Source organism: Amblyomma americanum, chromosome 8 (assembly GCF_052857255.1).
Source record: "Amblyomma americanum isolate KBUSLIRL-KWMA chromosome 8, ASM5285725v1, whole genome shotgun sequence".
Classification (NCBI taxonomy): Eukaryota; Metazoa; Arthropoda; class Arachnida; order Ixodida; family Ixodidae; genus Amblyomma; species Amblyomma americanum.
Window position 1 is genome coordinate 33600766 of NC_135504.1, and position 19746 is coordinate 33620511.

General features: G+C 49.0%; 1 protein-coding gene across 4 annotated transcripts in view; it reads left to right on the forward strand.

Moving 5' to 3' along the window:
• LOC144101282 (receptor-type guanylate cyclase Gyc76C-like) overlaps positions 1-19746 on the forward strand; it is a 329269-nt gene that overhangs the window by 277107 nt on the left and 32416 nt on the right. For all 4 annotated transcript variants that reach the window (XR_013307978.1, XM_077634377.1, XM_077634378.1 and 1 more), the window contains 3 exons: positions 7713-7784; positions 11051-11297; positions 19399-19545. Coding sequence is in view for 3 of the 4 variants with exons in the window: in XM_077634377.1 (XP_077490503.1) it covers positions 7713-7784; positions 11051-11297; positions 19399-19545 (466 nt within the window). In the remaining variant the exon portion in view is untranslated. The remainder of the gene's footprint in view (positions 1-7712; positions 7785-11050; positions 11298-19398; positions 19546-19746) is intronic.

The following is a 19746-nucleotide window of genomic DNA, read 5'->3' on the forward strand; positions in this document are numbered from 1 at the left end:
TTCTTGCCTCCGCCTTCCTTCGGTTTCTTGCCTCCACCTCCCTTTGGTTTCTTGCCTCCACCTCCGTTGGTTTCTTGCCTCCGCCTTCCTTGGGTTTCTTGCCTCCGCCTCTTTGGTTTCTTGCCTCCACCTCCCTTTGGTTTCTTGTCTCAACCTCTGGTTTCTTGCCTCCACCTCCCTTTGGTTTCTTGTCTCAACCTCCTTTGGTTTCTTGCCTCCACTCCCTTTGGTTTCTTGCCTCCACCTCCGTTGGTTTCTTGCCTCCACCTTCTTCGGTTTTTTTGTCTCCACCTTCTTTGGTTTCTTGCCTCCACCTCCTTTGGTTTCTTGCCTCCACCTCCCTTTGGTTTCTTGTCTCAACCTCTGGTTTCTTGCCTCCACCTCCCTTTGGTTTCTTGTCTCAACCTCCTTTGGTTTCTTGCCTCCACTCCCTTTGGTTTCTTGCCTCCACCTCCGTTGGTTTCTTGCCTCCGCCTTCCTTGGGTTTCTTGCCTCCGCCTCTTTGGTTTCTTGCCTCCACCTCCCTTTGGTTTCTTGTCTCAACCTCTGGTTTCTTGCCTCCACCTCCCTTTGGTTTCTTGTCTCAACCTCCTTTGGTTTCTTGCCTCCACTCCCTTTGGTTTCTTGCCTCCACCTCCTTTGGTTTCTTGCCTCCGCCTTCCTTGGGTTTCTTGCCTCCGCCTCTTTGGTTTCTTGCCTCCTCCCTTTGGTTTCTTGTCTCAACCTCCTTTGGTTTCTTGCCTCCACCTCCCTTTGGTTTCTTGTCTCAACCACCTTTGGTTTCTTGCCTCCACCTCCCTTTGGTTTCTTGCCTCCACCTCCTTTGGTTTCTTGCCTCCACCTCCCTTTGGTTTCTTGTCTCAACCTCTGGTTTCTTGCCTCCACCTCCCTTTGGTTTCTTGTCTCAACCTCCTTTGGTTTCTTGCCTCCACTCCCTTTGGTTTCTTGCCTCCACCTCCGTTGGTTTCTTGCCTCCGCCTTCCTTGGGTTTCTTGCCTCCGCCTCTTTGGTTTCTTGCCTCCACCTCCCTTTGGTTTCTTGTCTCAACCTCTGGTTTCTTGCCTCCACCTCCCTTTGGTTTCTTGTCTCAACCTCCTTTGGTTTCTTGCCTCCACTCCCTTTGGTTTCTTGCCTCCACCTCCTTTGGTTTCTTGCCTCCGCCTTCCTTGGGTTTCTTGCCTCCGCCTCTTTGGTTTCTTGCCTCCTCCCTTTGGTTTCTTGTCTCAACCTCCTTTGGTTTCTTGCCTCCACCTCCCTTTGGTTTCTTGTCTCAACCTCTGGTTTCTTGCCTCCACCTCCCTTTGGTTTCTTGTCTCAACCTCCTTTGGTTTCTTGCCTCCACTCCCTTTGGTTTCTTGCCTCCACCTCCTTTGGTTTCTTGCCTCCGCCTTCCTTGGGTTTCTTGCCTCCGCCTCTTTGGTTTCTTGCCTCCTCCCTTTGGTTTCTTGTCTCAACCTCCTTTGGTTTCTTGCCTCCACCTCCCTTTGGTTTCTTGTCTCAACCACCTTTGGTTTCTTGCCTCCACCTCCCTTTGGTTTCTTGCCTCCACCTCCGTTGGTTTCTTGCCTCCGCCTTCCTTCGGTTTCTTGCCTCCACTCCCTTTGGTTTCTTGCCTCCACCTCCGTTTGTTTCTTGCCTCCACCTCCCTTTGGTTTCTTGCCTCCACCTCCTTTGGTTTCTTGCCTCCACCTCCCTTTGGTTTCTTGTCTCAACCTCTGGTTTCTTGCCTCCACCTCCCTTTGGTTTCTTGTCTCAACCTCCTTTGGTTTCTTGCCTCCACTCCCTTTGGTTTCTTGCCTCCACCTCCGTTGGTTTCTTGCCTCCGCCTTCCTTGGGTTTCTTGCCTCCGCCTCTTTGGTTTCTTGCCTCCACCTCCCTTTGGTTTCTTGTCTCAACCTCTGGTTTCTTGCCTCCACCTCCCTTTGGTTTCTTGTCTCAACCTCCTTTGGTTTCTTGCCTCCACTCCCTTTGGTTTCTTGCCTCCACCTCCTTTGGTTTCTTGCCTCCGCCTTCCTTGGGTTTCTTGCCTCCGCCTCTTTGGTTTCTTGCCTCCTCCCTTTGGTTTCTTGTCTCAACCTCCTTTGGTTTCTTGCCTCCACCTCCCTTTGGTTTCTTGTCTCAACCTCCTTTGGTTTCTTGCCTCCACCTCCCTTTGGTTTCTTGCCTCCACCTCCGTTGGTTTCTTGCCTCCGCCTTCCTTCGGTTTCTTGCCTCCACCTCCCTTTGGTTTCTTGCCTCCACCTCCGTTGGTTTCTTGCCTCCGCCTTCCTTGGGTTTCTTGCCTCCGCCTCTTTGGTTTCTTGCCTCCACCTCCCTTTGGTTTCTTGTCTCAACCTCTGGTTTCTTGCCTCCACCTCCCTTTGGTTTCTTGTCTCAACCTCCTTTGGTTTCTTGCCTCCACTCCCTTTGGTTTCTTGCCTCCACCTCCGTTGGTTTCTTGCCTCCACCTTCTTCGGTTTTTTTGTCTCCACCTTCTTTGGTTTCTTGCCTCCACCTCCTTTGGTTTCTTGCCTCCACCTCCCTTTGGTTTCTTGTCTCAACCTCTGGTTTCTTGCCTCCACCTCCCTTTGGTTTCTTGTCTCAACCTCCTTTGGTTTCTTGCCTCCACTCCCTTTGGTTTCTTGCCTCCACCTCCGTTGGTTTCTTGCCTCCGCCTTCCTTGGGTTTCTTGCCTCCGCCTCTTTGGTTTCTTGCCTCCACCTCCCTTTGGTTTCTTGTCTCAACCTCTGGTTTCTTGCCTCCACCTCCCTTTGGTTTCTTGTCTCAACCTCCTTTGGTTTCTTGCCTCCACTCCCTTTGGTTTCTTGCCTCCACCTCCTTTGGTTTCTTGCCTCCGCCTTCCTTGGGTTTCTTGCCTCCGCCTCTTTGGTTTCTTGCCTCCTCCCTTTGGTTTCTTGTCTCAACCTCCTTTGGTTTCTTGCCTCCACCTCCCTTTGGTTTCTTGTCTCAACCTCCTTTGGTTTCTTGCCTCCACCTCCCTTTGGTTTCTTGCCTCCACCTCCGTTGGTTTCTTGCCTCCGCCTTCCTTCGGTTTCTTGCCTCCACCTCCCTTTGGTTTCTTGCCTCCACCTCCGTTGGTTTCTTGCCTCCGCCTTCCTTGGGTTTCTTGCCTCCGCCTCTTTGGTTTCTTGCCTCCACCTCCCTTTGGTTTCTTGTCTCAACCTCTGGTTTCTTGCCTCCACCTCCCTTTGGTTTCTTGTCTCAACCTCCTTTGGTTTCTTGCCTCCACTCCCTTTGGTTTCTTGCCTCCACCTCCGTTGGTTTCTTGCCTCCACCTTCTTCGGTTTTTTTGTCTCCACCTTCTTTGGTTTCTTGCCTCCACCTCCTTTGGTTTCTTGCCTCCACCTCCCTTTGCTTTCTTGCTCCAACCTCCCTTGGTTTCTAGTCGTTTCATGGCAGCACTGACGTCCCGCTCCCATTCTTCAATCTCCACCTTGCGGCCAGTTCTGATCGTGTTTCGACGTCCTCGAAAGCGATGTTGTCGCGAAACTTGTTTACCGTGCGCCTGTATTTCGTACCTTCGTGGGATTTCGTCCCCGGCGACGCGTTGCTGTCGCCTGTATATGGATTCGAGCTCAAGCGGGCCCCCCGTCTTGGCTAGACTTGGCTTGCGGTGCACACGAACAAGAGCAAGACTTGGCGCTCAGCTGCTGACCCGAATGACGCGGGTTCGATACCGGCCGCGGCGGTCGCATTTCCATGGAGGCGATATTCAAGAGGCCCGTGTGCTGTGCGATGTCCGTGCACGTTAAAGAACCCCAGCTGGTCGAAATTTCCAGAGCCCTTCACTACGGTGTCCCCATAGTCTGAGTCTCTCTGGGACGTTAAACCCCGTAAACCATGATCCAATACATTCAACAGTATGATGATGATGATGTCATGTCCAAAGAGCGCCATGGCACTAAGTGTTCTGGTTTACACAAGGTAGGGTTGAAGATCTATTTTTTTTCAAAGCTGTCACCCGATAGAAACCGAGCGCCTGTCCAGGGAAGGCTTATACTCATTGGTAACTTTTGGCTACCTGACTGCACTAGGGATCTTTATTATTACATCGTGAGTCCTCGTCCCGTAGTTTTCGCTTTTGGTGTAGTTGAACTATTTGCTTTAGTATGTGTTTTACTTAGATTAGCTAGAAATGTTTGCTTCAGTATGTGTTTCACTAAGATTAGCTAGTCTATTAAAGTTTCGGTTTGCTAAAGTTTCGTTTTCTCGTCCGCTAGGCTGTGTACTGCAAAAAACTTCAAATTCTGCGCTGCGCCTCATGAGTTAGGATCCCTTGAGTCCGATTGTAAGTAAGAAATAAATAAATAAAGTAAGGATTTGGGAAGAAACTCTATGGCTCTTGTGCTGTGCCGCGCGGATGTAAGCGCGTTCTTAATGGCTGCTTTTTTGTTCATTGTCCCGCTTTCCACACTGAAGAGATTAACGATTTTTTAATGGCGTCTCGTATAATGACGACGTGTCCTCGGGGGTTTTCGTCGTGTTCCCGCTTCGGGCGGTCCAGCAGGATGTTTGCGGAGATATTAAGAAGAGAGAGAGAGAGAGAAAAGAAGCAAGGGAGAGAATGAAAGCCCGCGTTGTTTTTCTGTACGACCAGATAATCCTCAGAAAATTGCTGCTCGTCTAAGGGTTCCCCCCTGGTTCCCGGGACTTTTCATGGGCGCAGTGCGTGCTAAAAGTAAATACTGCAAAATGGAGACAGACTTGTAATTTCCTCGAATCGCCTGCGCATCCGGGGCAGACGAAAAGGAAATACAGAAAGAGCACCTCAAAAGTTGCGTGCACTATTTCCGTGGACATCGGGGAGGCGTATTGGTCGGAAGTCGGCTTGAGCGTCGCAGTATTGCCGCTGTAATCGTTCTTGATGACCACGGAACATATTTTATGTACATAAGTGCACTCATACGAGCATGCTTTCAGTCTTCGTAACTTGTTCCGGGTTTCTGTCGCTTTATTATCACTTTGAAGATCTTTACAAATCCAGATAGATGCTGATCATTTTCTCACGAATATGGTGTCGCGTACTGCGCAATGTGTTTGTTTCACCCCATAATTTGTATTAATATCTAGCTGTACTGTGTGCCTATGTTGCTTCATGTGGTGCTGTTCATGTGTTGCTTCTAGCCTGTCCATGTGTTGCTCACATTAAGCGAAAAGGTTCACTACGCTAGGTAAAGCAGTCGTCGCGCAGGCCGGAAAATGACCTTGAACGACCTTCAGCCCAACCGCGTTAGCCATGTATAACCATATGTGGTACAGTTATGGTGTCGAACCCTTGATCCGTGACCTTGACAGATGACCTGTAGTTGACCTTTGACATTGGTTGACCTTGGGGTTGACCTTAAGAACATCCGGTGGGGTGATGTGAAGCCACGTGATGACATCCGATGGGGGTGTCGTAAGACCATGTGATACCACGTTATAGCCACGTGGTCGTGTGGGTACATACAGAACCGCTGTCGCGAGCGTGTATCCGAGCTGCCATGGACGAGCCTCAGACGCTTAGCAAGCGTCCTTTCTTTTCGCTGAATTCCAGGGTTAGCCAAGTCAAGCCACTGCCAATTTTATTATGTCCTATGTTGTGCTGTTACAGGAGGATTTCCTGTGATTGTAGTTGGAAGTTTTGCCTGTTTTCAACTTTAGACGGAAGATGAGGCATCGCCGGGCTTAAGGCCTTTTGCCGTGTCTTCCACTTTCATTTTAAAGAAAATAAAGTGAACTGAACTGGAATGAAATATCTAAAAGCATGTAAGAACTGAACGTTCTGCGCGTAATTATGCCGCGAAAAATTCTGTCCCCTCTTTCATTACCAAGACGGCCCGACAGACGACGACACAGCCGTGCTGGCTAACGTTAAGTAGACCTTTTTTTAAATGGCGTTACCAACGGACCACCTTAAGCAGAGATTTACTCTTAAAAAACCCGTTATCAGAAGTGACAAAGAAATTTCAATGTTCTGAAACTCATCAATATCTATGTACACAGTCCCATTTTTTTTCAGTAATACCCCGCGAGCTTTGATTGCTCAGTCGGTCAGCGCCATGACGGAGCTCCGGAAGCGAGAGTAGCGACATGGCGCATGCGCACAAGGCCCTCTCCCAGAGCGAACGTCGTCTGCTCGCTATGATTTCCGCCGTTGTTATAACATTGCGACCCCTACGTTACACTAAGTCAGTGCGTGTGTGAGCTGTTGCGGCGTGTTCCTCACAAAAAAAAGTCATGAAAATTTGAACGCTTCCTTCTCCCACCAGATGCAAACTTGTGACCGAACGGGTTAAACTCCCCTCCGACACCGCACCACGAATCACCTCGAGATCTCCAAGCCGATCCCGGCGCATTTCGCGCCGTCAAGAGACGACTTTCGTTCTCCCGAGTTTCCTCCCGGACAAGTTTCGGTGGGCGTGGACCCAGTAGCACGGTCATGAATCACGGAGGCCGCTCTCCTGCGACGGGTGTAACGGGATCTCGAAGTCCTCTATTACATAGAAAGGAGCCGATGCGCTCCCCAGCACATCGGCTCCTTTCGCGCGTGGAGGGCGGATAAATATGATGGAGCGCGTGTGTAGGCGAGTGAACACGCCCTTGGGACTAACGCTTCTCGTCGTCTTTCACGATCGCGCCCTCTCGCGGAGTGGAACATTGACGAAAGTTGAGATTCTGCCTTGGGAACCATCCATTTTTGTCGCCGCTTCATCACATCTATACCTATACTTGGCAGATATTTTTGTGATTTTTTTTGTCTGAGCGTTTGGATTTTTTTTGCATTTTTTGTTGAGATTGCTCTGACATTTTGAAGTCTGTTTGTTTTTACGCAACCCATAAAACGACTCCGGCACCACAGTCGTTTTGTGACTATTTCGACGAGTTACATGCGCTGGAGAGGTTGCCTTGCCTGCAAACTTCTCGGAAGCGAAGGTATTTTGGCGCGATGTATAGCCAAAATTTATTGGCCCACAGCGCCGAGGGTGACCGCGTTTTCAAAATTCTAAAACATGATATGGATATTATTTATGCTGGGCTAGCTACACGCCTCTTCGTAATTAAAGAGCTCAACATGATGATGCTGATGGATTTTTATGGCGCAAGGCCATCTGTGGCCAAAGAGTGCCGTGGCACAGGGTATTTTCTTCTACTCAAGGTGTAGTCAAAGACCCATTTCCCAAGCATTTAACCCTGCAGAAGCCGAGCACCAGGCCAGGGAAAAGCTTGTACCACCGGTGGGTACCCGATTGTATCACCGGTGGGTACCCGGCGGCACAGGGGATCGAACCCCGCACCGCCCGCATGCGAGGCGGATGATCAGACCACTAGGCCACAGGTGCGGTCATTAAGGAGCTTAACATTGATAGTTTAAAAGTTAACTATTCAATATTAGGCTACCAGCCTGCTAGTTAGCGCGTTTAAGCTGTATTCTGGTCTACTACACTGCTGACAATGATATGCCGAAAAAAGCGCTATTCTAAATCAAAAAGCCTGCTTTTAAGAGTTGTGTAAAGTCTTAGGTGAAACACCCTGTATATTCTCTTGATCATGCACTAAATCCTCAGTTAGCACTTGTGTTGTTTTGGGCGCAGTGATTTTTTTTATATGTATGTAAGGTAGAGAGGGGGGGGGGGGGGGGCGTAATGCAGTTTCTTACAGTAAAATATGTTTCTTTCTTGCGGTGATCTCGCTAACGATTGTGTTTCTCCCTTTCTCTATTTCCCCTACAGAAATGCTCGGATGCCAGCGTAACAAAGATTGATAACTCCACTTTTGCCCGCACCGTGCCTTCAGCAGAACTGGTAAGGAGACGACCCAATGTTTTCGTGGTTCCTGTGCTCAAAAGCGGGCTGTTGGCTTAATTGAGAGAGAGTAGACTATAATGTAGACTAAAGTAGACTAAAGCTGGGAATTTTAATCTTTGTATTCGGGAACTGTGGCGTCGGCATTAACTGCTGCTGCAAAAGCCAGTGAATATATTTATCCATCGATCCATGAATAGGCGCATAAATTACTCGCTCGTGACGTCATGGGTGCCATGATGGCGAACCGCGCATAGCTTCCACTGTGCAGGCCTGTCCAGCTGGAGACAACCGGAATATACCGGGTGACTTTTTTTAACGTTTAGAGATTTTAGTTTACAAAACCCTGAGATATACGTCGATGCGGTCTGTGCAGAGGGGCTGTGCAACAATGTCGACATTATGTACGTGATTGGGCTCAATTAATAAACTCCTGATTACCTAAGATAACAAATCAGTTTTTGTTTGTTATGGGAGCAGGATTGTATTGCGAAACGGAAGGCCGTCAACATCGAAGGCGAGCCCAGTTTTTAAATTTTCAGAATCGGCATACTGGTTCGAAATATCGAGCTTCGAAAATACGCTTTTGAAAGCTCGTTGAGTTGCCATTCCCCCGTTGCACGTTATCATAATGGCTGAATTGGGCGTGTTATTATCGCCGATATCACGTTGACTTATTACACATCCCAAAATACACAACCCAAGTTTGTAATGCCTGGATTTAAAATGCGAGCTCCGCCATTTTATAAATGTGCTAAGCAGGAAAGCCAACATACCGAGGTTCCAAAACCGTATAGTTTTGACTCGATATTTCGAGCCACAATGCCGATTCTGAAAAATTGAAAACTGGGTTTTCTTCCGATGTCGTTCAATTTCTCAGTATAATCTGGCTCCCTAAAATTAAAGTTTAAAAAGTTGATTAGTTTATTGGTCGTCTATTAAGCTCTGTCATGTACTTAACGTCCGCATTGCTGTACATCTTGACTTGCACAGGCCGCACAGACGTATCTCCCACTGTTTTTTTTTAAATTTGTAAGCGTAAAAAAAAAAACCGGCCGGTGTAAACGCGGAGGTTCTCGGTCAGCAACCGGTTTGCCAACGTGGCGGCTGCTTCGACATCGGTGCGAGCCGTCTGCAACCGAAAACTGTCAGCGGACCGGCGCGTTCATTCAGTGATCACCGCTTGACTGAGGTTTAAACGCCGTGACTAACGGGACCAGTGGGACGGAGCGTTATAGGAACAGCAACAGCATTTTACTTCACAGCTGGTTTAAGTGCGCCCTAGAAATGCCCCTATGCCGCACTCGTCGGCTAAGTCTGTGTACCTCACGCCAGAAGCTCAGTTGTAACTCGTCAGAACTGCACAGGTTTGTGAGCCGTCACCTCGCACCCATGCATAGCCCGAAAAAGCTGCCCGCGACGAAACGCCTCCGTCTGCTTTTTATCCCGCGCGCGGAGATTCGCCATCTTGGTGACAGATGGCGCCACGGGGTAATTTCGGCACCTGAACTTGTTTATTTGGAATGTCGTGGTATCCATCCCGATTTCGGTGCCGTCCGAGGAGGCACTAGAGTACGGGCATAATGAAGGTCACGTGAGTGTCCGCAGTATAGAGGTCAGCAAAAAACCTTTCAAGAACTGCTGGGTTGAAAGCAGGGAAAGGGACCTAGGAGTCGGAATCGGCATATACATAAAGGAACTGTAATTTGTACTTGAAAGAAAGGTTAATTTCATGCTAGTGATTATTCAGGAGCCCAGCATATACCGTTACGAAAAACAGCATCAGTCGAACGATACCGCCAGATGTACCCTCTGAGTATGGTTAATGTCGAACATGTTCATACCACGAGTTTCATGGTAGACTAAGCAAATCTCGAAAATAGGTTTTTGAGAAAAGCTCCACTTAGTGAGATGGCAGCGCACAAGCCAACACAGACAGGAAGAAGGGGACAAGCGCGTCCCCTTCTTTCTGTCTGTGTTTGCTTGTGCGCTGCCATTTCATAAACATACAAAACTAAATAGCCCAGTCTGCCAATTTACTCCACTTCTCGCATGCAAGGCTGAAGGTCAAATGGCGCCTGGATTTGACCTCTAACTGCAGGCTCGCTGCAGCTGCGGCTGTGACGTCATACCGCGTTACTTGACGCAGCTCTTGCCGCTCGTTCCGCCAGTTGTGTTACGCTATGCTATAACTCTCTAACAATAGAGAGTTATAGCACAGCGCGATCCGCGGTGCACCGCTGGGTTACACGCTGATTGGTCCTGACGCGTATGGCGCGGTGCCCCGAGGTAGCAGATCACGGATCGCGCTATGCTATAACTCTCTAATAATAGAGAGTTATAGCATAGCGCGATCCGCGGTGCACCGCTGGGTACACGCTGATTGGTCCTGACGCGTATGGCGCGGTGCCCCGAAGTAGCAGATCACGGATCGCGCTATGCTATAACTTTCTAATAATAGAGAGTTATAGCATAGCGCGATCCGCTGTGAACCGCTGGGTACACGCTGATTGGTCCTGACGCGTATGACGCGGTGCCCCGAAGTAGCAGATCACGGATCGCGCTATGCTATAACTTTCTAATAATAGAGAGTTATAGCATAGCGCGATCCGCTGTGAACCGCTGGGTACACGCTGATTGGTCCTGACGCGTATGACGCGGTGCCCCGAGGTAGCTTATCACGGTTCGCGCTATGCTATAACTCTCTAATAATAGAGAGTTATAGCACAGCGCGATCTGCGGTGCACCGCTGGGTACACGCTGATTGGTCCTGACGCGTATGGCGCGGTGCCCAGGGGTAGCAGATCGCGGATCGCGCTATGCTATAACTCTCTAGTAATAGAGAGTTATAGCACAGCGCGATCAGCGGTGCACTGCTGGGTACACGCTGATTGGTCCTGACGCGTGTGGCGCGGTGCCCCGAGGTAGCAGATCACGGATCGCGCTATGCTATCTCTCTAATAATAGAGAGTTATAGCACAGCGCGATCCGCGGTGCACCGCTGGGTACACGCTGATTGGTCCTGACGCGTATGGCGCGCACGCAGCCGATGGATACGTGGCGCCATCTGGCGCCCCCAGGGTGATCTACGCATGCGCAGTGGCGCCTCGTGGAAGTGGATCACAGTAGCGGATCGCGCTATGCTATCTATAACTCCCTACTGTGCCGCAAAAGCGATATTTTGTACCCCAAAAAGCCTCTCTTGAAAATCACCCCGAAACACCTGCAGTGTGCACCTGGTCAGTACAAACAGATGCGTCGCGCAGGTGGTCCGCAGCGTGACGGCGCTACTGCGCTTCTTCAACTGGCGCAAGTTCAGCATCTTGCACGAGCGCTCGACGCTACACACCACAGTGGCGCAGCACCTCGAGAAGCAGGCCAACACCGAGCGGGGCTTCACCATCAACTCCAACAACGCCTTCAGCTCGGAGCTGAGCTGCTGCGAGCTCAAGCAGGATTGCTGCCTCACGGCCATGACCAAGATACTCGAAGACACGTACCGCAAGACGCGCAGTGAGTACGGCCACCCACCCGAGGCATTTCTGTACGATGGCCGCTTCCTAAGTTGATCGTGGGGCCCTTTAACCTCTATAAAACTGGTCTATAGATTTTTTCTGTAGACTATATATATATATATATATATATATATATATATATATATATATATATATATATATATATATATATATATATATATATATATAGTGCATGTGTGTGTGCATGTGTTATGCCTTTTTCCCCTTCTCTCTTCCTCCTTTTAGTCCCCTAATCCCTCTTCCCCAGTGCAGGGTAGCCAACCGGAGCCCCTTTCTGGTTAACATCCCTGTCTTTCCCTCCTCCTCTTTATATATATATTAAAAACAAAGAAAAAATAGGAACGTTCCCTATGCACCTTCGTTTCGATGACTATTAGCTTCCTTCATATATCTATCTAATCTATCTGTATGTCTATCCGTTTATCCATATATATATATATATATATGTATATATATATATATATATATATATATATATATATATATATATATATATATATATATATATACATATATATATATATATATATATATATATATATATATATATATATATATATATATATATATAGATATAGCCCCGGTGGCTGAGTGATTATGGCGCTCGGCTGCTGGCCCCGAAAGACGCGGGTTCGATCCCGGCCGCGGCGGTCGAATTTCAATGAAGGCGGAATTCTAGAGGCCCGTGTACTGTGCGATGTCAGTGCACGTTAAAAGAACCCCAAGTGGTCGAAATTTCCGGAGCCCTTCGCTACGGCGTCTCTCATAGCCTGAGTCGCTTTGGGACGTTAAATCCCCATAAACCACACACACACACACACACACACACACACACACACACACACACACACACACACACACACACACACACACACACACACACACACACACACACACACACACACACACACACACACACACACACACACACACACACAAACAAACACACACGTCCACCGCTATGGACGAGGGTGGCGCTGGTGAACACAAAGTTCTCTTACACGCAAAACATAAATACCCACGAAAGAGCAGATTGGACAGCCGTCGCCGTAGCTCAGTTGGTAAGAGCACCGGACGCGATATTCGGAGGTCATGGGTTCGGATCCCACCGGCGGCATGGTTTTTTCTGCTGGTTTATAAGTAACTTTCTTTAAACCAATTGATTGGCATAAGAAATTGAAATATATATATATATATATATATATATATATATATATATATATATATATATATATATATATATATATATATATATATATGTATATATATATATCCTATGCCCCCTGGTTTACCAAAGTTTAAAGAACTATCCATATATATATATATATATATATATATATATATATATATATATATATATTAAGGAAGTCAGCAGTCACCGAAACCAGGGTGCATAGGGGAATGTCTTCTTCTTATATATATATATATATATATATATATATATATATATATATATATATATATATATATATATATATATATATATATATATATATATATATATATATATATATATATATATATATGTATATATATATATCCTATGCCCCCTGGTTTACCAAAGTTTAAAGAACTATCCATATATGATTGTTCAAAGCCCGTGGATCGCGGCATACGCGATTAAAGTTTCCCTGAGGACGTATATCGGCTCGCATAGGAATGTTTTTCGGTCAATAAGGTCTTGAGGCCGCATGGTTTTTTTTTTTTTCAGCCGAGTAAGAGGCAGCCATGAAGCATTTAGCTATAAATTGCCTAAGGTTCGAACCCTCGTCCCGACCTTTCAAGACTTGACTTCAAGTGCTCCACTAGTTTACGGCCGAGAAGCCAGCCACGTGGCCCGGACACTTTTCACCAAGGTTTCACACAGTTGCCGTCGCAGTACGGTCGTAATAATAATAATAATAATAATAATAATAATAATAATAATAATAATAATAATAATAATTGGTTTCTGGGGAAAGGAAATGGCGCAGTATCTGTCTCATATATCGTTGGACATCTGAACCGCGCCGTAAGGGAAGGGACAAGGGAGGGAGTGAAAGAAGAAGGGAAGACGGAGGTGCCGTAGTGGAGGGCTCCTCCGGAATAATTTCGACCACCTGGGGATCTCTAACGTGCACTGACATCGCACAGCACACGGGCGCCTTAGCGTTTTTCCCCCATAAAAACGCAGCCGCCGCGGTCGGGTTCGAACTCGGGAACTCCGGATCAGTAGTCGAGCGCCCTAACCACTGAGCCACCGCGGCGGGTAGTACTGTCGTGCACAAGACAGCCGCATAGGCCAAACTGAATATAGAAGCCCCTCAACTCGTGGCCGGTGTCAGCTGCGGTGCCGCACCCCGTGGTGTGACACTTCGCCGTTCCTGTTTCCACTTTGGGATGCAGTCCCAACGTGGCCGGATTAGGCGAAGGTCCCGCGGGCAGGACGCGTTATGTGGGTCGCGATAGGTGCGCCTTGGCTCTGGGAACTATAATCGCTTGCATGCGAGGGGTCGGGGTAGATAGCGTACTTTGAAAGCCGGGCGGGGCGTAGAGGTAAAGGGAGAGGAGAAGCGACCATCGCCTCTTGCCTGATGGTTACGGCGCCATTTCCTTTCCTCAAAACCACTTTTTTTTTTCTGCCCGAAATGTTTAATAATAATAATTGGTTTTTGGGTAAAGGAAATGGCGTAGTATCTGTCTCATATCGTTGGACAGCCGAAATGTTTCCGTAAATGTTTCTGTACGTACGATATGTGTTGACTTACGACAGTATGCTAATGAGGTGTCTCGTTAGAAAGAAAGAAAAAATAAAGAAGGAGAGAAGGAAAGAAATAGAGAAAGAAAGGAAGGAAGGAAGGAAGAAAGAAAAAAAGTTTATATAAAAATTGGTTGGATATAAGAAAAATAGCTGATGGCTTAGCTCTGTGAGGCCAAAATAGACGTAGCGAAAGCGCGGAGACTTCTGCATCGGAAGAGTGCATTCACTAGATGCGCCTGTATTCACGCTCGAAGCTTGAGCCGTCGTGGTGGAGTGGCTGCGTCTCCGCCTCAAACGCCAAAGGCCCTCCCTGGATCGATTCCGAGCCTCGGCACAGGTTTTTATTATTTATTATTCAGTGAGTGTGCGGGGGGCTTCAGTGGCTCCCGTAGATGCCGCCACCGAATACGTTTGTTAGCGGTTAAGCGCATTGGCAGGAGCAGGCAGAGGCAATAATAGTTGTTTTTTGGGGAAAAGGAAATGGCGCAGTATCTGTCTCATATATCGGCCGACACCTGAACCGCGCCGTAAGGGAAGGGATAAGGGAGGGAGTGAAAGAAGAAAGGAAGAAGGAGGTGCCGTAGTGGAGGGCTCCGGAATAATTTCGACCACCTGGGGATCTTTAACATGCACTGACATCGCACAGCACACGGGCGCCTTAGCGCTTTTCCTCCATAAAAACGCAGCCGCCGCGGTCGGGTTCGAACCCGGGAACTCCGGATCAGTAGCCGAGCGCCCTAACCACTGAGCCACCGCGGCGGGTACAGGCAGAGGCACTGATTCGGATTTGACAAAAACAATGCATGGCCTATTTAATGTCAAACTTTGATGCCGAAGTAAAAATAAAAAATTTGGTTCTTGAACTCGAGCCTAATGTTCCCCTAAATACTGAATTGCAGATGAGCCCGATTTCCTCGGGCAGCAGTCCAAGAACTTAACAGTCGCGCCGGAAAATGTTCCTCTGGTGTCCCGCCGAAATCCAACCCCGCGCGTTGTATTTTTGCACTTTTGCCTAGAGCCGGCCACCGCCGCTTGCAGCGTGCAAAGTTTCCTACGGCGCCCACCCCAGGGTGGCGGTGTTGGTGCAGTGCACAGGCAGCGACGAGACAGAGGAAAGCGTTGTGTCGCGCTCTAGTGCGCTCGCCCGAAATAGCCGCGTTATCGGAGCCATTCGACGTCTCGTCTTCGCTCTGGCATGTTGTCAGTGTTCCCGTCGGGCGCGCCCAGTTGTTTCCTTTTTTTTTTAATCTGCCTCTGCCCTTCTCTGTTCTGTAGCTCTCTCTCTCTCCCTCTCTCTCTCTCCCTGTCTTCCCTTTCAGTCGCGGTCAGTCTTTCCTCTGACCTTCGTATTTATCCTGAAACGCGCGCGCGCGCCTGTTTCCGCTTTGTATTACGCGAACGCTCGAGCCGTCGCCTCTTCTTGTTGCCCGCGCTGTTTTCCTCCAGGGCTTGCGCATGCTCGCGTTCTGTGTGTGTGTGCGCGGCAGTGGTGGTAAGAATTTTATTTGGTGCACTGGGATGGGTTTTAAGGTAGAGTGGAGGGTTCCACCCCTCCGCTGCTTGGGTGGTAGTCCTTATTTCGGGACACCGTTGGCGGCAGCCGCCGCCCGTACTCTTTGGACCAGAGCCCTCTGGGACTCCAGGTCCTAGCAGTCGGACAGGATCGCCTCCCAGCTAGCGCTTTCTCGTTGGATGATTTATTCTGTCTATCCCTGGATTTTTCTCTGCTGCTGTTGCTGATAGGAAGAAGGAGAAAGAAAAGTGCACGGGCCTGCCTGCTGGCTCAAGCCGAGCCACGCTCGCTGCCGCGTGCTGAAAGTAGGAGAGTTAAAGGATAGGAGAGGAAAGGTAGATAGATAGATAGATAGATAGATAGATAGATAGATAGATAGATAGATAGATAGATAGATAGATAGATAGATAGATAGATAGATAGATAGATAGATAGATAGATAGATAGATAGATAGATAGATAGATAGATAGATAGATAGATAGATAGATAGATAGATAGATAGATAGATAGATAGATAGATAGATAGATAGATAGATAGATAGATAGACGGACGGACGGACGGACGGACGGACGGACGGACGGACGGACGGACGGACGGACGGACGGACGGACGGACGGACGGACGGACGGACGGACGGACGGACGGACGGACGGACGGACGGACGGACGGACGGACGGACGGACGGACGGACGGACGGACGGACGGACGGACGGACGGACGGACGGATAGCTAGCCCCGGGCCGATCCCGGAGGCAGTGCAATACCGGGCCGACCCGTGCCAGAGTGCGTCTAGGACTCCGCCATGTTCCAAAAATAAGTTCTATATCTTAGGTCCAAGGACCAGCAGCAGATATTAAATTAGGTGTCAGGTATCAGGCCATATAAGCTTGTGGATTTTTCTCTGGCAGGTCCATACCGCATGTGGTATCCGTCTGCCTACGTGTCACAGATTTTGCAGTACCCCGAAAAAGTCGAGTCTGTATGTTTTAAAATAGCAGGGCTTAGGGGTTACTCCATTTGCACCCTTCTGAGGTGTTGTTCCTCAGTTCTATTCAGGCCCCTGGCGGGCTCTATGAAAGTCTGCCCTCTGAGGCGCAGATATGTTGCGATATGCGCGTAAGTCGAAAGCGGATGCGGTACAGGAGTACCGACAGTCTGGGAATCGACCATTTGCGGGAAAGTTTCTGCGCATGCGCGGTGAAGGCGCAACCAGCGCCCTCTGTAGGCGATTTGGTTATGGTTGGAAAACATGAGCCGACAGTGCATTCCTGCGCTGTAGTGCGGCGACTGATGTGAGTAATAATAATAATTGGTTTTGGGGGGAAAGTAAATGGCGCAGTATCTGTCTCATATATCGTTGGACACCTGAACCGCACCGTAAGGGAAGGGATAAAGGAGGGAGTGAAAGAAGAAAGGAAGAAGGAGGTGCCCTAGTGGAGGGCTCCGGAATAATTTCGACCGCCTGGGGTTCTTTAACGTGCACTGACATCGCACAGCACACGGGCGCCTTAGCGTTTTTCCTCGCGCTGTAGATGCCCTCTTGCATAGGGCCCGCCGCGTCTACATAGTGCGTCCCATTTTTGCTGCCGTAGTGCTTCTCGATAGCTCTAGCTTCTCTTCTACCTTGATTGTGTTCCGGATGCATGCAGTCCGATTTGGCCCTGCAATATACCAGGCGTCTCACGGAAGGCCTCCACTAGGTTTTAAAAATAGGTTTTTGAGGTAAAGAGAAGTTTGTCTGGGCATAGTAACAGTAGTTCTGAAAGACGTCAGAAAACAGGCGAGTCTTGTTAATTATAGTAAAGTGATTAACTAAATTTCGAAAGTTAACTTTTTAACTGTACCCGCCGCGGTGGCTCAGTGGTTAGGGCGCTCGACTACTACTGATCCGGAGTTCCCAGGTTAGAACCGGACCGCGGCGGCTGCGTTTTTATGGGGGAAAAACGCTAAGGCGCCCGTGTGCTGTGCGATATCAGAGCACGTTAAAGATCCCCAGGTGGTCGAAATTATTCCGGAGCCCTCCACTACGGCACCTCTCTCTTCCCTTCTTCTTTCACTCCCTCCCTTATCCCTTCCCATACGGCGCGGTTCGGGTGTCCAACGATATATGAGACAGATACTGCGCCATTTCCTTTCCCCAAAAACCAATTATTATTATTATTTAACTGTTACATATAGGCGCCTGATTGAAATTATAGATTTGTAGCCGGCCGCTAGTAATAGCTGTATCAATTTTTATAAATTCGAATACGCGTTTGCCTTCGCCGCTGTGGGGTCGACAAATTTGAGCCATATTTCTCGCGCAATTTGAAAACCGCGCGCCTGCGGAGAGCGCACAGCGGCGTCCGTCACTCCATGGCGCACGTATCACGTGACGGTCTCTGCCCCGTCCGCGCTGGAGCAGCGAGGTGGGTGGCCAGGAACGGTGAGCATCGCAAAGCGGGCGAGGCATATGAATGAATGCATGAATGAATGAATGAATGAATGAATGAATGAACTTTATTCCCGTCATCATGGGGCCTCACGGTACGGGCGCAGCAATTAGGAGGGGCTGCCTCCCAGCCGGCTCTCAGCACCGGCGATCACGGAGTCTTGTAGTAAGCTGTCTCCGCCTGAGGGAAGAGCGAGAGGGTGGGGCACAGAATGTCACGTGTCACGAAGTTGAAAGGCGCGGTAACATACCGTGGAGGAAAGGATTGAGGAAGGTGTGAAAGGTGGCAGGGAGTGAACCATTTCGTTCGACGTTACTAATGAATGAACTCAGTTCTATGTCAAGCGGCAATCGTAACATTTTGTCGCGAGCCTCCTTTTTAGAGCGTCATAATAATAATAATAATAATAATAATAATAATAATAATAATAATAATAATAATAATAATAATTGGTTTTGGGGGAAAGAAAATGGCGCAGTATCTATCTCATATATATCGTTGGACACCCGAACCGCGCCGTAAGTGAAGGGATAAAGGAGGGAGTGAAAGAAGAAAGGAATAGGAGGTGCCGTAGTGGAGGGCTCCGGAATAATTTCTGCCACCTGGGGATCTTTAACGTGCACTGACATCGCACAGCACACGGGCGCCTTAGCGTTTTTCCTCCATAAAAACGCAGCCGCCGCGGTCGGGTTCGAACCCGGGAGCTCCGGATCAGTAGTCGAGCGCCCTAACCACTGAGCCACCGCGGCGGGTTAGAGCGTCAGCTCGTTCCTCAGTTTCGCTCCGTCGTCATCGGCGTCCGCAGCGCCACCTGCCGCGCTGGACAGGTGGCGAGGTGTAGAGAGGGAAATTCGCCCCGCCGGACGTCTCTAAGTTCTCTGGCGGTACATAGTGATTATTTTGGTGCAGATTACGTGATTTTGAAAAGATCGGCATTGGCAGATTTTTTTTTTTCGTCTTTGGAGCCGCTGCGGTGGCTGAGTGGTTATGGCGCTCGGCTGATGGCCCGAAAGACGCGGGTTCGATCCTGGCCGCGGCGGTTGAACTTCGATGGGGGCGAAATTCTAGAAGCCCGTGTGCTGTGCGATGTCAGTGCACGTTAAAGAACCCCAGGTGGTCGAAATTTGCGGAGCCCTCCACTGCGGCATCTCTCATAGCCTGAGTCGCTTTGGGATGTTAAACCCCGTAAACCATAAACCATTTTTCGTCTTCATTCGCGGTATCGCGAGTCCTATTAACGGCTGCCGCCGTGATTATCAGAAGTGGTATGCGTGTCAGAGCGACCGCCACTGTCACTCAGTATATGGGAATTGTGGGGGTGGCAATGCCGGGACGTATGATAAATGACTGTATATGATTCGCCCATTTAACATGTGTGCCTTTCCGTGCAGTATACGTGTACATGGGCAATTATCGGGACCTGTACACGCTGCTCATCGCCATGCGCATGCGCGGACTCACGGACAACGCCGAGTATCTGGTCATCATGATCGACCACGACATCCTATCATGGGAGGACTTCAACGTGAACTTCTTCGGTAGGTGGCCTTCTTATGCTCTGATAATTCTCATTACCAGCAAAATTTGGGACCACCTTGCTCGGGACAGCGCCCAGCCAGTGCCGCTAAGCCTAGCGGCCTACAACCTTGTTCTCCAGCCGTTCGGTCGTTCTCTTTCAATTACGTCATGAATGATGTAAAGGTGCAATTTTTTTATGTTCAAAGACCTGTGCCACGTGG